Genomic DNA, 17482 nt, shown 5'->3' on the forward strand with positions numbered 1-17482 from the left:
AAAGGGACCCCTTTCAAACAGTGTCGCGTTCCGAACGTTGTTTAAGCGACATATACCGGTATTGTGGGATTTTCAAAATTCATATCATAACAAAAATAAAAACCGGTATTCGGTATGAACCGGTATACCGCCCAGCACTACTGGAAACATCAGATCAGGGCAGATTGAGTGTTTTCTCATCAACCGTGACAGGCAGAAACATATTGCGCAGCAAACACACAGCAGTTCTTGTGTTCTCCTAACAGATACAGCAAGATACTCTGCCATACTGTACTCTCTCTTTATAGGGCCAAATAGCATTGCGTTTTACTCTGTTGTTGTGTTTGGGTTTGCCAATGAGTGATGTAATCACTGTTTGAATCTGTTTGATTTGTGCAGTAATCTGATGTTTTTAGTAGGGCTGTGTATCACCAGCAAAGTCACGATACGATACGTATCACGATACAGAGGCCACGATACGATACGTATCACGATACATGACTGCACTGAATTTCACCTCAGCAGAATTTACAAAAACAGCTGTTTATTAAACACTGCATACTATAGTGCCATTTCTAACTATTGGCAGAGCAAGCAGTTGACCTCTGCATTATGAAGGACCTCCATAACTGTACCACAGCGTATTGCGCAAGTGTAAAGCTCTGTTTCGGGGATTCCGTCTCTTTATATCAGGCAACCCCGTTGTGTTCCTCTGCGGCCAGATTAAACCTTGTTGTAGCCTATATATGCTCTATTCATTCTTTTTTAGAAACCTTGCACTTTTCTTCTCGATTTTAAACATTGTACAATTTTAAACAAATTAAGCGTGGTCCGCTGCTGCACACGTGCCACAATATCGATACAGGGCCAGCTGTATCGATACTCCTATCGTCAAATCTCTGTGACGATACATCGTCGTATCGATATTTTGAACACAGCACTAGTTTTTAGTGTTGTTGTGATTCAGAGCATCAGTAGATGTTAGTGACGCATCAGGACTGAAGCTCTGGATCAGCTGAGGGAGGAGGTTGCTTTCTTTGCTCATCTCTTGCTATTGCAGGGCTTTATAATGATATGATTGGGGGTCACTGAGTTTCAGATGTTTCCAGAATTTAATTGCCCTTTTTTGTATCTTTATGATTAGAGGATATTTGCCTAATTCTGCCCTGCATGCGTTATTTGTTGTGTGCCAGTGTGCACGTGTAATATATTTTTACAGAGTTCTGCATGCAGGGTCTCAATTGGATGTTTTTCATTCTTTGTGTGAACCACCAAAATGGTACTACATTCTTATTGGTAGCTGAAAAGCCTAATCAAATTGTCAAAATATTCACTTAACAAACACATAAGAAGCAGGGAATGTGTTAAATAAAAAAAAATGGCAGGTGTTTTAATTCTTAGGAAATCTGTGGAGTGTTCTGCCTATAAATGACTGATTGGCATGCATACCTCACCAAATAATGCTGCTCATGTAATGCTCACAATAAATGTGACTCACAACTGATTCCTTTAGAGTTTGATATTGCCATGTTGCTAAGATATCCGTACTCTCAATAATATGCATAAAAATGACATAACAAACATTTTAGGTGAGAATATTAGGTAAATAAATAGCATATTATAAGTAGATTTTTTGGTACTTTTCTGCCATCATGGAATAATTTTTTTTGCATGGAGTCACAATGCGTTCTTCATGATTGCCTTTACTGTGAAGAATAATTGTAATGTAGCATTTTAATTTGGCCTAAACAGTGTATTTTAGAAAGCAGTCTACCTTTTGGAACAGGCTTTGTATTTGTAGTGTTGTGATGCATTAAAATGCTGTCTAAGTAGGCATCTCACCAGGTTTCAGAACAGAGCCTAAAGTATTTTCTTTTGAAGATTTCCATCACGTATCACTCACATTAGATCCAGAGAGTTTCGTGCACTTTGATGGAAGCCAGCGCATACACACACATAAAAATGTCTATGTGTGAGTTGGATGTTTGAAATCACAGCAAGGTGCGCAGTACTAAGGCCGTCAAACCAACTGAAATCTTTTGTGCAGTGTCTTGCCGTCATTGAATGGCACACATTCAGTGATCTGGGTTAAGATAGCCTTCGCTGTGGTTGGAGTTCACGTGGGGGATGGGGGGGTCTGAGGCATTCTTGAGCGGTGCACCGCCTCATCTGTGGTTTGTGTTTGGAATTCTGGGTTTTGTTCTGTCGTAGCCTGTTTTGCATATTCAAGTGGCTTGACTTGAGCTCAGCTTACTGGATCTTTAATGAGGATGTTTTGTAGGGTGCGAATGTACATCTAAACACTCTAAATGAGGATTTATGTGTTTCAATAGGCGTCCCATCCCAATGCAGACGCACATGCTTTTTCAGACAACATCAGGATGACCACAATGCGCCAATCCCATGCTTGTTTGTTTACCTGCTGCCATGGCAGCAGTGAAGAGCTTTAGCTGAATGGTGTTAATGATGAGGGATTCTTGAGTGGTGATTTTAGCATGATGGGATAGATACCACATATTCACGATTGTGGGAGACCAATTGTAATTATTAAGAATGAACCAGTGAAAATGGGAAAGTTGTATCTGAATACGCAGTGTGCTGTCCCCCCACCCTCACTGTCTATGGTGTTTGTGGAGCTGTTGTGGATACGTGTTTGCTGGCTTTAAGGGGTGTTGTCACCCGTGTGTCTATTTGCATCATGTGATTTCCTGATCAGACATCCTGCTCAGTCGCTGCTGTGTTATAGTATTGGGTCTTTGCTCAATATTCTCTGTGCTCTACATTCACTCAGTCCAGGAAATAACCTCTGTTCCAAAACCTTGTGCGATGCCTCCCTAGACACCATTTTAAGGTGCCATAGGAACGCTCCTTATGTGAAAGGTTCTTGAAAGTACGAAACAATATTACTGTCCTCTGAAATACTAATTTTGCCCAGTGGCATCATTGCAGCAACTTGTTTTTCAATAGTTCATTTGTGACCCTAGACCAGGGGCCGTATGTATAAAGCCGCTCAAAGTAAAAGTTTAGTCTTAAGGAACCAGTGTTGCCAACTGCTTTCAATTGAAAGTAGCTAAATCTGGTCACTTAATGTTGCTAGATGACCTCATAAAGGTGAGTTTGCTGATCTATATTTATATTTATATAGATCAGTGAACTATCCTTTATGGCTTATTGATTCAATTTCAAAACATTGATCTTTATGACTGGTTTTTCTGAATTTCTGTGCTTTATAAGATAATGTTTTTATGATCTTATAAAGATTGTAAAAATATCCTATTAAAGTTGGGGTAAAAAAAAAACTGCAGCTGTGGTGACTTTCAGAAAGTCACTGAAAAAAACATGGTGACTGTGTTTCAGGTATTGTGATGTGATGGCATATTGATCTGCTTGATGTACTGATAACCGGCATTATAATACAGACAGTCAAAATACAGACAGGCAAATGATCATGCACACTCATGACACTAAAATAATGCATTAAACATTAACTAAATTAAATGTAACACAACACCATAATGAACGTGTTGTGATACACTTGTGATGTTGTGTGCACTGATAACAATAATAAGAAGAAACAAACAATAAAAAAATTATATATAATCATATGTGATGTGCAGGGATTGCACTTTTATTGTTTTTCACTGTACATTATATGGTAATCCATAGTTTATCCTTACAAAAACCATAAATTATGCAATATTTAAAAGTAAAATGACATATAATTCAATGTTAATTCATTTACATTTTTTTACTTTAAAGGGGTGGTTCATTGCGATTTCACTTTTTAACGTTAGTTAGTGTGTAATGTTGCTGTTTGAGCATAAACAATATCTGCAAAGTTACGAAGCTGAAAGTTCAATGCAAACGGAGATGTCTTTTAAAATTCTGGCAGTTTAATGCCTACAAAAACGGCTGGCTCAGAGAAGGGACAGAGCTGTGTGGAATAAAGGTAGATTATGTGAAAAATAATGCTTAACACATGTTAGACTGCACCCCATAAACACAATCAAGCCTAGAAAAAACCCAGTGAACCGCCCCTTTAAGGTAGCTTACAGTTAACAAGTCAACAGATTTTTTTTCTATTTACTATAGTCTTTTTTCTGTAAAAATATTTTTTTTTTACAGTGCAGCTTAGCAGCCAGTGGAACAGAAATGGGGTACACAACTTGTGTGTTGCATAGGTGTCATAATCATATCCAAAGGACATTCAATGATGATCTCCTCCTACTTATCTGTTTTGGTAGGAGATGCCAGAAATCTTGCGTTCACCCTAAACATTGGGTTGTTCCTCTCCTCCTAGGAACATGCTAACATTAAACGAGTCGAGTTTCCTTTGCATGTTACACTAGGATTCCTATTTGTGTGGCGTGTGGACCTTCTGCCTCTGTACAGCGTTCCAAATCTGTCACTTATGAAGTTCCATTTCGGTTCGAATGCTGCCTTAGAAGAAAGCTGCCTATGTAGAAAGCTGACAGCTTGCTAGCTTTTGAACAGAGTTTCAGTTTGAGCACTTGACTTGCTAACTTCAACATTTAGATCAAACTACAAAATCTTTTGAAAGAGGCTGTAGTTGAGAATTCCGCTGAGATTAATTGACGAGTCAGCTAATATTATTATCATTGATCTGTCTTTTGTTCATTATAATTCATCCTTCCACCTAATAATAGCCCTGTGATTCATTTTATTGTGTCATTCATTACACACCATTTCCATTCCTTTCATAGTTTTCTCAGCGTATCTCTGGAATCCTCCCTACCGTCCTCACCTGTCTGAGAGGTGTGGTTCAGGAAAGCAGCTGGAATAGTTTCTAGAGAGCACTGTGACATATGCTTTAGGAATCTGCCTACTCTTACCTCGTCTCTTTCACTTTTCCTCTCCCCTTTCTTTCCTGAAACCACAAATTTGTTTACTTTTCCATTCATGTCATCAGCTGAATCGGGGCACAGGGGTGGGTTTGTGTTTTATTGACACCTATGACGTCTGCAGTTTTTATTGCCGTTTCAGTTTTAGGAGGAGCCGCTTTAATAAGTGGGAGGAATTCCAGGGTCATGGAATGTCACGCTGATGCAGAGAAGCATTGGGACACTGTTATGTCACCATGCCTGGGTAGAGAGGGCTGTCAAAATAGCTGAAAAACTAAATTAAATTTTTTTTACTTAAATATCAATATTCGAGTTATATTCGAATTTAAAAGGCATAATTTCAGTTGGGTGGAAAAAAGCTGTTGGCTTCTCTCCTGAGGGCACATCGAGCAAAATATTATGCACGTTTCTTCAAAGCATAATAAAATAACACGACTATCTTTGCATAATGTTTAAAATAATGCTTATAAACCATATATAATTAATAAAGTTGCTTAAACAATTATATGTATAGTTTAATACAAAGGACCGAAAACCAATCACAAAGAGTACTTTCTTCATTTAAAAACTTGAGATGCAGTGGGATGGGGAAAACCGCCATAAAGTCTTGAGACATGTTTTTTAAAAGTTGAACTTACATTAATTTTACGTAGCTTTCTAAACATGCGGCTCTCTTCTGCGAGACGCGAGTGCAACGGTGATAGATGTCCCTCTAGAAAATGCGATAAATAACGGCTTGGTTTCGGGTTTGACGTAAACAGCATCTTCCCCGCATTGATTGTTCTCTAACAAAAGCATTCAAATTCAATGACACTTACATCGTCGTCGCATTTCGTGCGCCACTGATAAGGCTGCCTGAAGGCCCGGGTATACTTCACTTTCCGCGTTCCATTCCGTCTCACGCACAGCCTTCAAAGTATACTCAACCGCGGATGAGTGCGGACGGACGAGCTCGACACTGGCGCAGTAACACCTACTTGACTTGCGCTCTGTCTCAACTTTCACCTCGCGCATGCGCTGTTGTACGCAGACCATCCACGCGGGATCAAATAATTGCCTGCACGCAGACGGGGTGCGCGGCTGTCCGCGAGCCCTCCTGATGACGAAAATGACGTAATGCGGACGGTGCGCGGACAGCCGAAGTATACTTTGGCCTTGATGCACACCTAAAATTGGATTGGAAATGTGGATTTTTATTTTAAATCCGACGAATATTCGAAATTTGAAAAAAGTTTTGACAGCCCTAGAGAGGGCCAGCGCCTCTCTGGTGTTGTCAATGAAGCGGAGCGGGATGAAGGAGGGGTGGAGGGTGTGCTGCATGGTGGAAGAGGTTGTACTTCTGGGGGGGTAGGGGCAGTTAGCTGCAGGATTGGGGGGAGGCGTCGCACTGTGTGGAATGTGTTCAGACTCTGATCACCTCTGCTGATTAGATTAGACAGGACAGGAGGGCTGCTCATGGGTGTGCGAGGAATGGAGCAGTCTGTGAACATATAGAGACCAGACCAGGAAAGAGGTGATGGAAAAACAGTGGGAGGGTAAGGAGGTATTATTAGTGGGAAAACACTCTGCTATTACATTATTGTTGAAGAAAAACTAGTGAAAGACCTGTTCACTGGTTAGTCCTGTTTTGGATAAAAGGGCAAGTCATTCACAAACACACTGTTTGTTGTTAATCTGTGTTGAGATGTTCTTGTGCTTCATAGAAATTAGTAGATGTGGTGCCAATATCATCATATATTGAGTTTTCTCACAGTATTGTATAGAAACATTAGACCCTTGTATCAATATACACTACTGTTCAAAAGTTTGGGGTCAGTAAGATTTTTAAAATGTTTTTGAAGGAAGTCTTTCATGCATTTCAAAATCCAAAATACAGTAAACAATATTATTTTAAAATATTATTGCAATTAAAAAAATGTAGGCTAGTTATTACTCAACTCTTCAATGTCACACGATCTTTTAGAAATCGTTCTAATATGCTGATTTGATTCTGAAGGAACATTTCTTATAATCAGTGTTGAAAACAATTGTGCTGCTTAATATTTTTGTGGAAACTGAAACTTTTTTTTTCAGGATTCTACATACATTGTCTTTATTGTCACTTTTAATGCATCCTTGCTGAACACAAGTATTAATTTCTTAATAAAAAAAACATACTGACCCCAAACTTCTGAACATTCAACTCAGAAACCAGCTTTTTTGGAGTAGATGACTAGATAACACACAACTAAATGCAGGGTTTTGAGACACTCGTGTTTTTTTATTGCATCTGTCACAAGTTTTAAATGCTGATGACATTAGTGTTTTATGATTCTGCTGTGTATGATTAACCTCAGAGCAGTAAAACACCTTCCAAACTGAACTCTGACCTTTACCAGTGCACTTCACATTCCTCACAGAGTCAAAGGCAGGAGAAGGTACAGGTTATCAGGAAGGTCCTCACTGTGGAAACTGAGTGACAGCATGTCCCAGCTACGTTGTGGGAGGGGCCTTGGCCTGTGTGACGTCACTCTGCCAAGAATCTGTGAACGGCTTGATCTGAGACAGTGCTCATGATTTTTGGAGATTTAAAAAAAAAAAAGCACTGGGTGGATTTTTACCATTATAGGATGGTTGTGTCCACACACTGCCAACACATATTTATGTTCAAACAAAAAGTGAATTTTGCATCTGATGTCCCCTTTAAAAATTTTAGCTTTAAGAGCTAATGTTTGACTCCAGGCCTCATCTTAAATCACATACTTCCTACTATATAGTAAGTGAAAAACAGCATGTGAAATGAGTAGTATATGTTCGAATCCACAGTATTTATAAAACAGTAGGCAATAAATACCCAGATGACCTTGTACTTCCAGGAAGACTTGAAGTGCTCATCCAATGGATATTTTACTATGGATATTTTGTCCCATGAGTCCACAGGAGAGGATTTGTCAATGGCATTAAATTGATGCAGCTGGCGCTAGTAGGTCACATGACAGTGACAACATGGCGAATGTAGTACATCAAGATTAAATTCGTACTATGCACATTCACCCTATATAGAACATAATTTTTACAAAACAAGTAGCCTGCCTATTTAGAGAGTATGTGATTTCGGACAATCCAGGTCTACTGCCATTTCACAATTTACAGGAAATGTATGATGGTGATGCGTTGGCGGCTCAAAGTTGTTTACACATAATAGCCAATTTGATTGGCTTGCCATTTTTGCTTAAATTAGAAACTGCTGTAATGATTCCTATACACAGAGTGAGTTTCATACACCGTGCACCTTATTTTCCCACATTTTCGCTAAGTATCTTGTTCTCAAGGGCTTTTCCCATGTTAAGTTGCTCGCAGACTTTGCGTTTTTCCTCTGTTATCAGAAGCGGTCTCACTTTATCTTAGCTGTATCACAGAAGTATGTGCTCAGCGAGCCCAGAATAGCAGCACCTCATAAAGTTTCTGTATTGAAAAGTTTTTTACACATCAACCCTCGCTCTTTCATTCTCGTTCTCTCTCCCTGGCCTAATAAGTGCTCATTACAGCCCACTCTCCACCCTCTCTTCTCCCCTCTCCTCTATCGTGCCGTGTCTGGAATGGGATGGCACACACTCCCCAATGTGGGAGACATCTGGACTTAACCTTAAAGAAGCAGAAATGTTTCCACAGATGCTGTCATGCCGTCAGCGGCTGCTCGTCTGAATAATCTGTGTGTTCGATTCTTTGCAAGCAGCTTTGTGGAGCGAGACCATAAACAGAAAGTAGCACAGTGGCCACATGCAAAAAAAAACCTGAATGAGACATTCACAAAAGTGAAACATGAGCCATCACGGCCTTCATAAGGCATGCTGAATATTGGATGAGATGAGTCCATCACTCTCAGTTTGTGGTGAGCAGAGACACGGTGTGACATCTCTGTTGTTTTCACACTCCTCGTGGGATGCTTCTCACGAATGTGCACCTCTGAACTGACCATGAATACTTAATTATAAATAGTGAATAATCAAACTAGTTGTCATGTAGACAAATACTCATGAGTTTTACATTTCAGTCTGGTTCTTGAACAATCTTATTTTATTTATTTATTCTGTGGAAACTTTTGTTTTTTGAAGTGACCGAAGGTGCACCAATTTATTTTTACACTTTGTTTTATATCTACAGACACAGTTTGTTTAAAATTATAGTATCCTGACTCCTGTAATATCAGTGGCCTAGAAAACGCTATTTTATTCAATATAATATATGCATAATCATTATCTGACGAAATTAGATATTTTTTTCAGTTTTGGCAGATACTGGATATTTAATTGTTCATGCTCCTTTTCCCTATTTTTTACATTTAATAACTGTTAAATGTAATCGTTAGCAAATTTAAAAATGAATATCCATTTATCATACTGTACAGTACAACGTTGTGATGCCTAAATTCACTTGTAGCATTTAAAATTACTGATTTTAGTTTTCAGTTTTATTTTTTATTTATTTAGACAAAATAGTATTTTTAATTTTAGTGTCGGCATTAATCAGTTACTTGAAAACACATAAGAGTTAAGAATACACAAACAGGTCACCTGACCTTGGGCAGACTATAAGACCCTGTGTAATGGGATACTGATCATCTAAGCAAAGGTGGGACAGCATTTCACTAAGCTCACACACACACAAATATTTTTTTTATTTATTATTTTATGTGTGTGTGTGTGTTATTTGAAATAATAGTAATTATGCTTAATTCGACAAATACATGATTTTTTAAAATTTGCATTGTATTGCTCCAGGCCATAATTCAGAAATACCTCCTCATATCCCCTGATCTGCCTCTAATGATTGTAAGGAGCCCAATGCATGATATGGGTGTAAAGAGGCCTGTATTAAGGCTGGGTAAAAAATATCGATATCTCGATATTAATCGATTCTCGTTTTTACGGAACGATATTGATTCTTAAATCCCAAGAATCGATTAGTCTAGCCTGTTTTCATGATGGAATATTGAAGCGCACCTCCCATCCAATATATCGCAATAAGCATTACACAGACTGCATCCTGGTGTCCTTGTCCTTTGCTTTGACAGGAAGTGAGGTGCTTCCACTGCCACTGTCAATGGTGACCACAGTATCAGATAAAGCCAGTGTCACATTACTTCTGCCATATTAACACACAACGGAGAAATCCACACTATTTTACTGCCAAACCAAACTGAAATCTCATATTAAAGAATATTACATTACATGTGTATGTACAGTATATATATAGAGGGAGTTTGGTGTCTAAGATTTTTTTACTGATTTTTTCCAAATGTTTTTGAAAGAAGTCTCTTATGCTCACCAAGGCTACATTTCAGCCGTGCAAATACGTCAATATAATGGCTTGTAAACAAAGTCACGTAACGTTACATTTACCTCAGAAAAACATATTCTGTGACCATAAACTCATTAGTCAGATAGAAATTAACCTTCAGTATTATAGTAATGTAGTACCAACTGACTCTCATGTATATTTTACAGCATTAGTTGAGGGATTTTTTTCCCTTGAGAAAATTTGGCATGTACTGTACCTGATATATATCCAAAATAATCTATATTGAATCGAATCGAATCTAATTGGTAATCGAATCGAATCGCAAGCTTGTGAATGAGAATTGAATCGAATCGTGAAATTTGTGTCAAAACCTAGCCCTGGCCTGTATGCTTGTGTGTGGACCTTCTCCAGCATGTTTGTAATGAGCCATTACAACCGGTCTGGTTTCTGTAGCGTCAGGTTTCACAAAGAGCCAGCTGTCCTGCGTTCAGGAAGTGAGATGATTGAGGTTTGTGTGTCCGTTAACGTGATGCGGTTTCCATATATTGTAAGCTGCTTTTTGCATCCTCTCACTTTTTCTCCTCTCGATCTCTGAGCCAACAGAAAAGCTAGTTTGTGCCTGTTTGAGTGGCCCTAAGGGACTTCCCATGCTGCCCTTCAACACTCACTATGAAGCCATTGTTAGGCTTTAATATGGAAGAGTGGAGCAGATAAGGAAGGAAGAGAGGAGAAGAACTCTGGAGGAGATGAAAAGAGACCTCCATACATGCTTGACCGCTCCAGCCAAACTTGCATAGCTGAGACTTGTGTGTGCATGCTGCGTGTTTGTGAATAAACCTCAGCTCTATTAGGTCAGAAAGACATTTTTATGATGTCTGCAGGTACTGAAGGCAAGTTGCCAAATTATTGTTAAAATTTCAACACAGGCTGAATTTTCATGTTGAAACAAAACACAAGGACAATCCAGATAGTTTTCTGGTGGGAACTGGCTGTGGGGACCTTTGACCAACAATCAATCTTGTGTATGTGTGTGTGTTTTGACTATATTTGGGCTGACGTGAAATCTGTTCGCATGCTAGATCACACAGACGCATGTTCCTGGTTAAACAAACACATTGGAAGAAGATGCTTTTCATTTTAGAGGTACAATTCAGGTTTATGGCATTAAAAAAATCCATAAAAACATCACAACCCTTGATACAAAAGATCAGTAAATAACATAATTGAAATGTTAGTTATAATCTTATAACATGGTGGTTTTTGTTAATAATTACATCTCTCAGGTTAACCATTGTTCATTCGGGTTAATGGGAGTTCAGAAAAACACATGGTACTGCTTTGAACTCTCTCAGACTTTTCAGAGAGAGCATCACTCACATCCATTTATATCCTCTCTCCCTTCCTACTCTATTCTCCTTTTTGATCTTGAGTATGAATGTCTTGCAGGTGAAAGTCCAGGCTGTGATTAAGCCTCTGAGGAATTCATAAATGGCAGCTGAGAGAAAAAGAGAGAGAGGTTGAAAGGAGGCTTGGGTTTACAGTAGTTTACACATTAGCTGAGGGGCGGAGGGAAACTAACAAGCAGGCATTCTCTACCCTGCAGGTCTCTCCTTACAAAGCTGTGGGAATAGTCCAACAAGAGCAAAAAAAAAAATGCATAATTTGAACATGATAAATAATAAAAATAATGAACATGCACAGATAATATATGTTTACAAGCACAATAACGCTGATAATAAATTGCATTGACCAAGCCACTGAAAAGCGTCTAGACACTTTTAGTTATTGCCCTATATTACCCATTTTGTTTTGTTTTTTGTTTTGTTTTTTTGTTGCCCTATATTAACCATTTTATTTTGTTTTGTTTTAAGTAAAACAAACAAAAAAGTTGTTTATATTATTTTAATTTATTAACATGATTTGATCAAAGTTGTTGTTCACATTAACTAAAATATGCTGATATTGTACGGCATTTATTTACAAAGCTACTGAAAAGTGTTAATGCCCACACTTTTAGTTGTACTGTATTACCCATTTTATTTTTGTTTTGTTTAGTTGTTTTGTGTTTAGTTTTTCCCCCGGTGTTTTGTGTTTGTTTTTCTTTGTTTATAATTTATTTTAAAAACAAGAAAACATTTTTAAAATTAAATATATACAAAAAATAGTTTGTTTAATTTGTGGTTGTTGTTGAATGATTTGACCATCGTAACCCATCACTAAATAAACTAAACACAATATTCCTTTAAGTTGCAATGTCTAACACAAACGTTACATATTTACATTCTCTTTCTCTTTCTTCTTCCTGTTGTGCAGAGGAGGCAGATTACTCTGCATTCGGCACGGACACTGTGACCCGTAAGAAGACCCCGGCGGCGCTCGCAGCGGTCCTCCTTCGACCGGACGCCAACAAGAAGAAGCCTCCTATCATCATCAGCCTGCCTAAAGATTTCCGGCCAGTGTCCTCGATCATCGACGTGGACATCCTCCCAGAGACGCACCGCCGCGTCCGCCTCTACAAACACGGTCAAGAGAAACCACTGGGCTTCTACATTCGCGATGGTTCCAGCGTGTGCGTTACACCCCAAGGCCTGGAAAAGGTCCCGGGCATCTTCATCTCCCGCATGGTCCCCGGAGGCCTGGCGGAGAGCACGGGACTGCTGGCCGTCAACGACGAGGTGCTCGAAGTCAATGGCATCGAGGTGAGCAGAAAGTCTTTGGACCAAGTAACGGACATGATGATCGCCAACAGCCACAACCTCATTATAACCGTCAAACCGGCCAATCAGCGCAATAACGTGGTACGCAGTAGCGGAGGCGGCAGCTCAGGACGATCTTCTGACAGCAGCACCAGTTTTTATGGTTACTCGACACCGGGTTCGATGGCGATGACCCCGTCCCATATTATCCAGAACTATGAACTGGACGAGGAGAGCGAGGAGGAGGAGGATCTGGTGATCGAGGCGGACGGAGGGGCTAAACTTATTCCGCAGGCAGGGGCGCGGGCAACATCCAGCACCAGCATGCCCGCCTTGCCCAGATACGAGCCCCACCTCGACCTCCGCCCCTCAAATGGTACCATGGCAAGCAGCGTGAGCGCGGGGTCTCTGAATGCCCGTGACAGGGTATTAGAAGGGCGAAATCTAGAGGAGGAGGGCACAGTCATTACACTGTAAAGACACACACAACATATAATCACACACACATGCCAATACATACTCTTGTGTGCCATAGGTCTGAAAATGCATGTCCAGGACCAAAAGAGAAGGCCAGTCACCACAGCACCTTACAGCACTTCTCCATAACAACAGGACCAGGTAGTTCTCATCATCAAACCCGTGGAGAGCAGCACAGCACCAAAAATAGCTGCTTCTTGAGTAATAATGAACTTCCTGAGTCAATGCGATTGAATGAATGCAGACGGCACCATATGAGTCATGAAAATCCTTTTTTACTTTGACAACCACTCCTTTCAGAGCCACGAGGCTCTAGTGTTATCAGAGAACAAAGTACAATGGGTTTTACCCATCCTCTGCGTTACCATGGTAACTGAGTCTGTCTGAGCTGCAGAACTTCAGAAGGAACTGAAATAAGCTCTTCATCCATTCCCGTCTGCAACACTAACACTCTCAGCTTACCGATTCTTTGTGGTATTCAAGGGAATCGTGAACCTTTGTCGGGCTTGAGTGAATGTTTAGGAGATATTTTCCTGTGAGTGGACAGTTGTAGACTGCTGCCTCGGTTAAGATACAGATGTCTTTTATTATCTCAGAAGTTTTTAATCATAGCCAAAAAGACAAATGATTAATATCATATTTTTCATACTGATATGTTTTATTGGTATCACTTATATTTCTTTATGACAAGGGCTATCATCCTGCTCTTTGCTACCTGTGGTTTATTTTACCCATTGATCTTTACTTGATAACCCTGTCTGGGGTTTTGGAATACATAATTATCAATAATGTTTCAAGGGAGCCCTCTGATGTGGACACTTGGTTGTTTCATTTATGAAGAGCGTCTCTACCGTGACACTTTTCACTATGGTTCAGCTTGTTAACATTAGATAGATCAGCCAAAAATGAAAATTCTGTCATCATTTACTCATATCTTGTGTCATTTTATAACTTTCTTTCTTCTGTGAAGCATAAAAGCGGATATTTCCATACATGGAGAGTTCCGGTTGGGAACGTGGTGAGTAAATGATGACAGAATTTACATTTTTTTTGGGTGAACTATACAGTACATTTAATGCATTAGGTATCTTAACTAACTATTAATAATATTTTTACATGATCTATGTTAAAGTTCATTTCTGCATACTAATATTTACTTTTTAACATTTAAGTTAAAGTTTAAAGTTTAAATAAACATTAGATAATGTATCATGAGTCATGAACTATAGTATATGTATGAATCAGCATTAACCAGGATTAAGAAAAGCTGTAAAAATGGTTCATTTTTGGTTCATGACACATAACTCATTATTTAATGTTAACAAATTGAACCTTATTTTAAAGTGTTACCTCTAACAAAAAGTGTTGCAGTCGAATTATGGAGAAAACAACCCTTAATTTGTAGTGAATTACTACGAATATCGAATATATACCAAAATATTCAGTATCTTCCCCTCTTTGTATGTAAAGGTTTAAAAAAAGATTTTTTTTAAATTTTTTTGTGCATGTCAGCAGAGTACCAGCCAAACCTTTCAGAAAGTATGTAGCAGTTGGGTTAATTTCATCGTTACTATGGGACAGACGTGGATCATTTATTTGATTTTTTAAATTCAACTGGTTGAAATCTGTTGTGAAGTCTTGTCAAAAATGCACAATTAACCATATTGTCATCTAATTTCCATACCCTCACAAACCCTTCACTCTCTGTGTACGGTAAAGTGAGGTCTTCCTACTTGAGTGATAATTATGATTTCTAAAAATCTCTTATACGAATAACTGGACAAATGAACAAAATGTCATGCTCTTACTTTGAAAGCATTCCTTTAAGTTCAAATGACTGTAGGTACATTTCTCCCCTTTTCATCCTTATACATACATATCATAATGATATGCATGATGTCACAGCTGTAAGCTTCAATACGATCTTCTGAGATCTCAAAGTGTGTGTCAGTGGATACACTGGAAGAGACTGACGGGAGACAGATGTGCCTACGCTCTTACAGTTAGGACCTGCTGTTGGAGATTTAGCCGAAGTAGCCTTTCATTAGCTCCCCTTTTTATCGCTTTATAATCGCTGATGAGAATCGCTTTTCATGGCACTTACATTACCAAACCTGCTTGGAGTAGCACACGCACTGTAGCTGTGATCATACACACTTCATCCTGATCATTCATTTTTATGGTACAAACGACATATTGAATGGAGTCTTTAGCTGTGTTAATTTATTTTTATATTAACCACTACATACGAGTTGGGATTGTAACCACAGAAGTTGTATTTATTTTAAAATAGACTATGTATTTTTACTTGCTTTGTTTTAGCTGACATAAAAACCTCATAATTTTGATTCTTTTTTTCATCTCAACAAAATGAAGTTCTAATTTTTTCCACTATAGCATCTTTGGTGGAACTTAATGCTCAGACCTTTAGGGGGTGAATAGAAAAAGGAAGAATAGCTTGCTATTTTCCAAACTGTGAATATCTTTGCATTTCTAAAGGAGACCATATATCTATGAGCACCTGCTTTGAGAGACATAGAAATGGGCTTTTAAGCATTATCATTCATGTGTCAATTTCTCTTTTTGATAATGAGCTTGCCAGATAAATCTTAATGTATAGATTTGTACTGAAATTGTCAGTATTTTCTTATTAGTACTACATGATGCAAATTTGTTTCACATAATGAAACTTTTAAAAGGATAAATACTATATTAAGACATAGATGCACATGTATTATACTCAAGTCTTGGATGAAATAAACTAATATGTAGAAAATCACTGATGCTGTTCCTTGCTTGGTGTGTTGGTCATGAAAAATTATTTTTATCTGTGATAACCAGAGTGTGTCAGTTTGAAATATACGCTGAAGAATCAGCCTTAGCTTGATCAGTCAAGTTTATTTGTAAAGAGCTTTTTACAATACACACAAAACCACTTTATGTCTTTAGGACTAGTGGACTGCTTTAAAGAAAACATGCTTTAAAATAACATAACAGGAATGAAGTAGGATGGGTTTAAATGTCTTATGCAACTTCTACCTTTGCTAAATTATTGGAATTAGACATACTGTATTTATGCTTTTGTTTTGTTTTGTTTAGTTTTGTTTTGTCTTTTAGAGGAATTGAACAAGAACTTTTGTAAAAAAGAACAACTATTTAGCCTCATGTTAAAACATCATTATTGCAGCCAATGGTTAAAAAAAAAAGCTTGACATTAAGGCTGTTTCAGTGCTACTTTAAAAACTCTTAAACAACTGGAAACTTTATATAAGATTTATTTTATCTATATCATAAATTGAACATTATATGTCAAGTTATACCATAGTGCTGAGAGATGTAGGGCATTAAAACTCAATGCCTGAACTCTGATGTCAGGAGGCCACCCTGTGGTTAAAGCATGTAACAGCATCCAGTCTTCTGCTTCAACTGTGTAGCTATATCAAACTGATAAGTTTGATTTTCTCATTTTTATATCGAACTTTGCACAAGTTAAAATACCCATGGTTTATGAATTAATATTTGTAATTTATTAAAAAGCAAGTAAATGTCAATGTTATTCCATAAGAACCTTATTGAGTATTGTACTATAAATACTGTACAGTTTGTAACAACTGTTACAACACCTGAATTCGGTTTATAAAATTATATTCTACTTTACACCATTATTGAGAGATTCTTTATTGGGATTTACATTTACAATTAGTTGTTTAGAAGACGCTTTTATCCAAAGCAACTTACAAATGATGACAATAGAAGCAATAAAAACCAACAAAAGAGCAATAATATGCAAGTGCTATGACAAGTCTCGGTTAGCACAATTAAAAAAACAGGAAGGGGGCAAAAACTTTTTAACACCACTGTACATACATACATGTATGTATATACATATAACAAAAAGAAAACAAGTAGATAATAGAAAAAGGAAAGAGACGATTTTAATAAATAATGTTTTTGTACGCTAACAAAATAAAATAATCAAAAGGCAATAGCAAAATAAAAATATACCACACCATATTTGAGCTATTCATATCTGTTAATATAAATATACTCATAAAAACACAGTTGATACAAGGAAGGCCACATGATGACTTAATAATAATGCAGTAAACATAATATATATGTTTGTTTAAAGCTTTTAGTTGAGTGTGAGTCCCTCAGTTGTCATCAGTATGAAAAGATGAATCTCAG

At 38.0% G+C, this 17482-nt stretch overlaps 1 protein-coding gene across 1 annotated transcript in view; it reads left to right on the plus strand.

Annotated features, from left to right (window-relative positions):
* Positions 1–16037, plus strand: part of LOC107737628 (partitioning defective 6 homolog beta-like) — a 27665-nt gene extending 11628 nt beyond the window's left edge. Inside the window, exon 3 of the mRNA XM_016549195.1 lies at positions 12435–16037. Coding sequence (XP_016404681.1) covers positions 12435–13294 — 860 coding nt within the window. The 3' untranslated portion in view covers positions 13295–16037. The remainder of the gene's footprint in view (positions 1–12434) is intronic.
* Positions 16038–17482: the final 1445 nt, after the last annotated feature.

The sequence above is a fragment of the Sinocyclocheilus rhinocerous genome, unplaced genomic scaffold (genome assembly GCF_001515625.1).
Source record: "Sinocyclocheilus rhinocerous isolate Xijiao unplaced genomic scaffold, SAMN03320098_v1.1 scaffold72, whole genome shotgun sequence".
NCBI lineage: Eukaryota > Metazoa > Chordata > Actinopteri > Cypriniformes > Cyprinidae > Sinocyclocheilus > Sinocyclocheilus rhinocerous.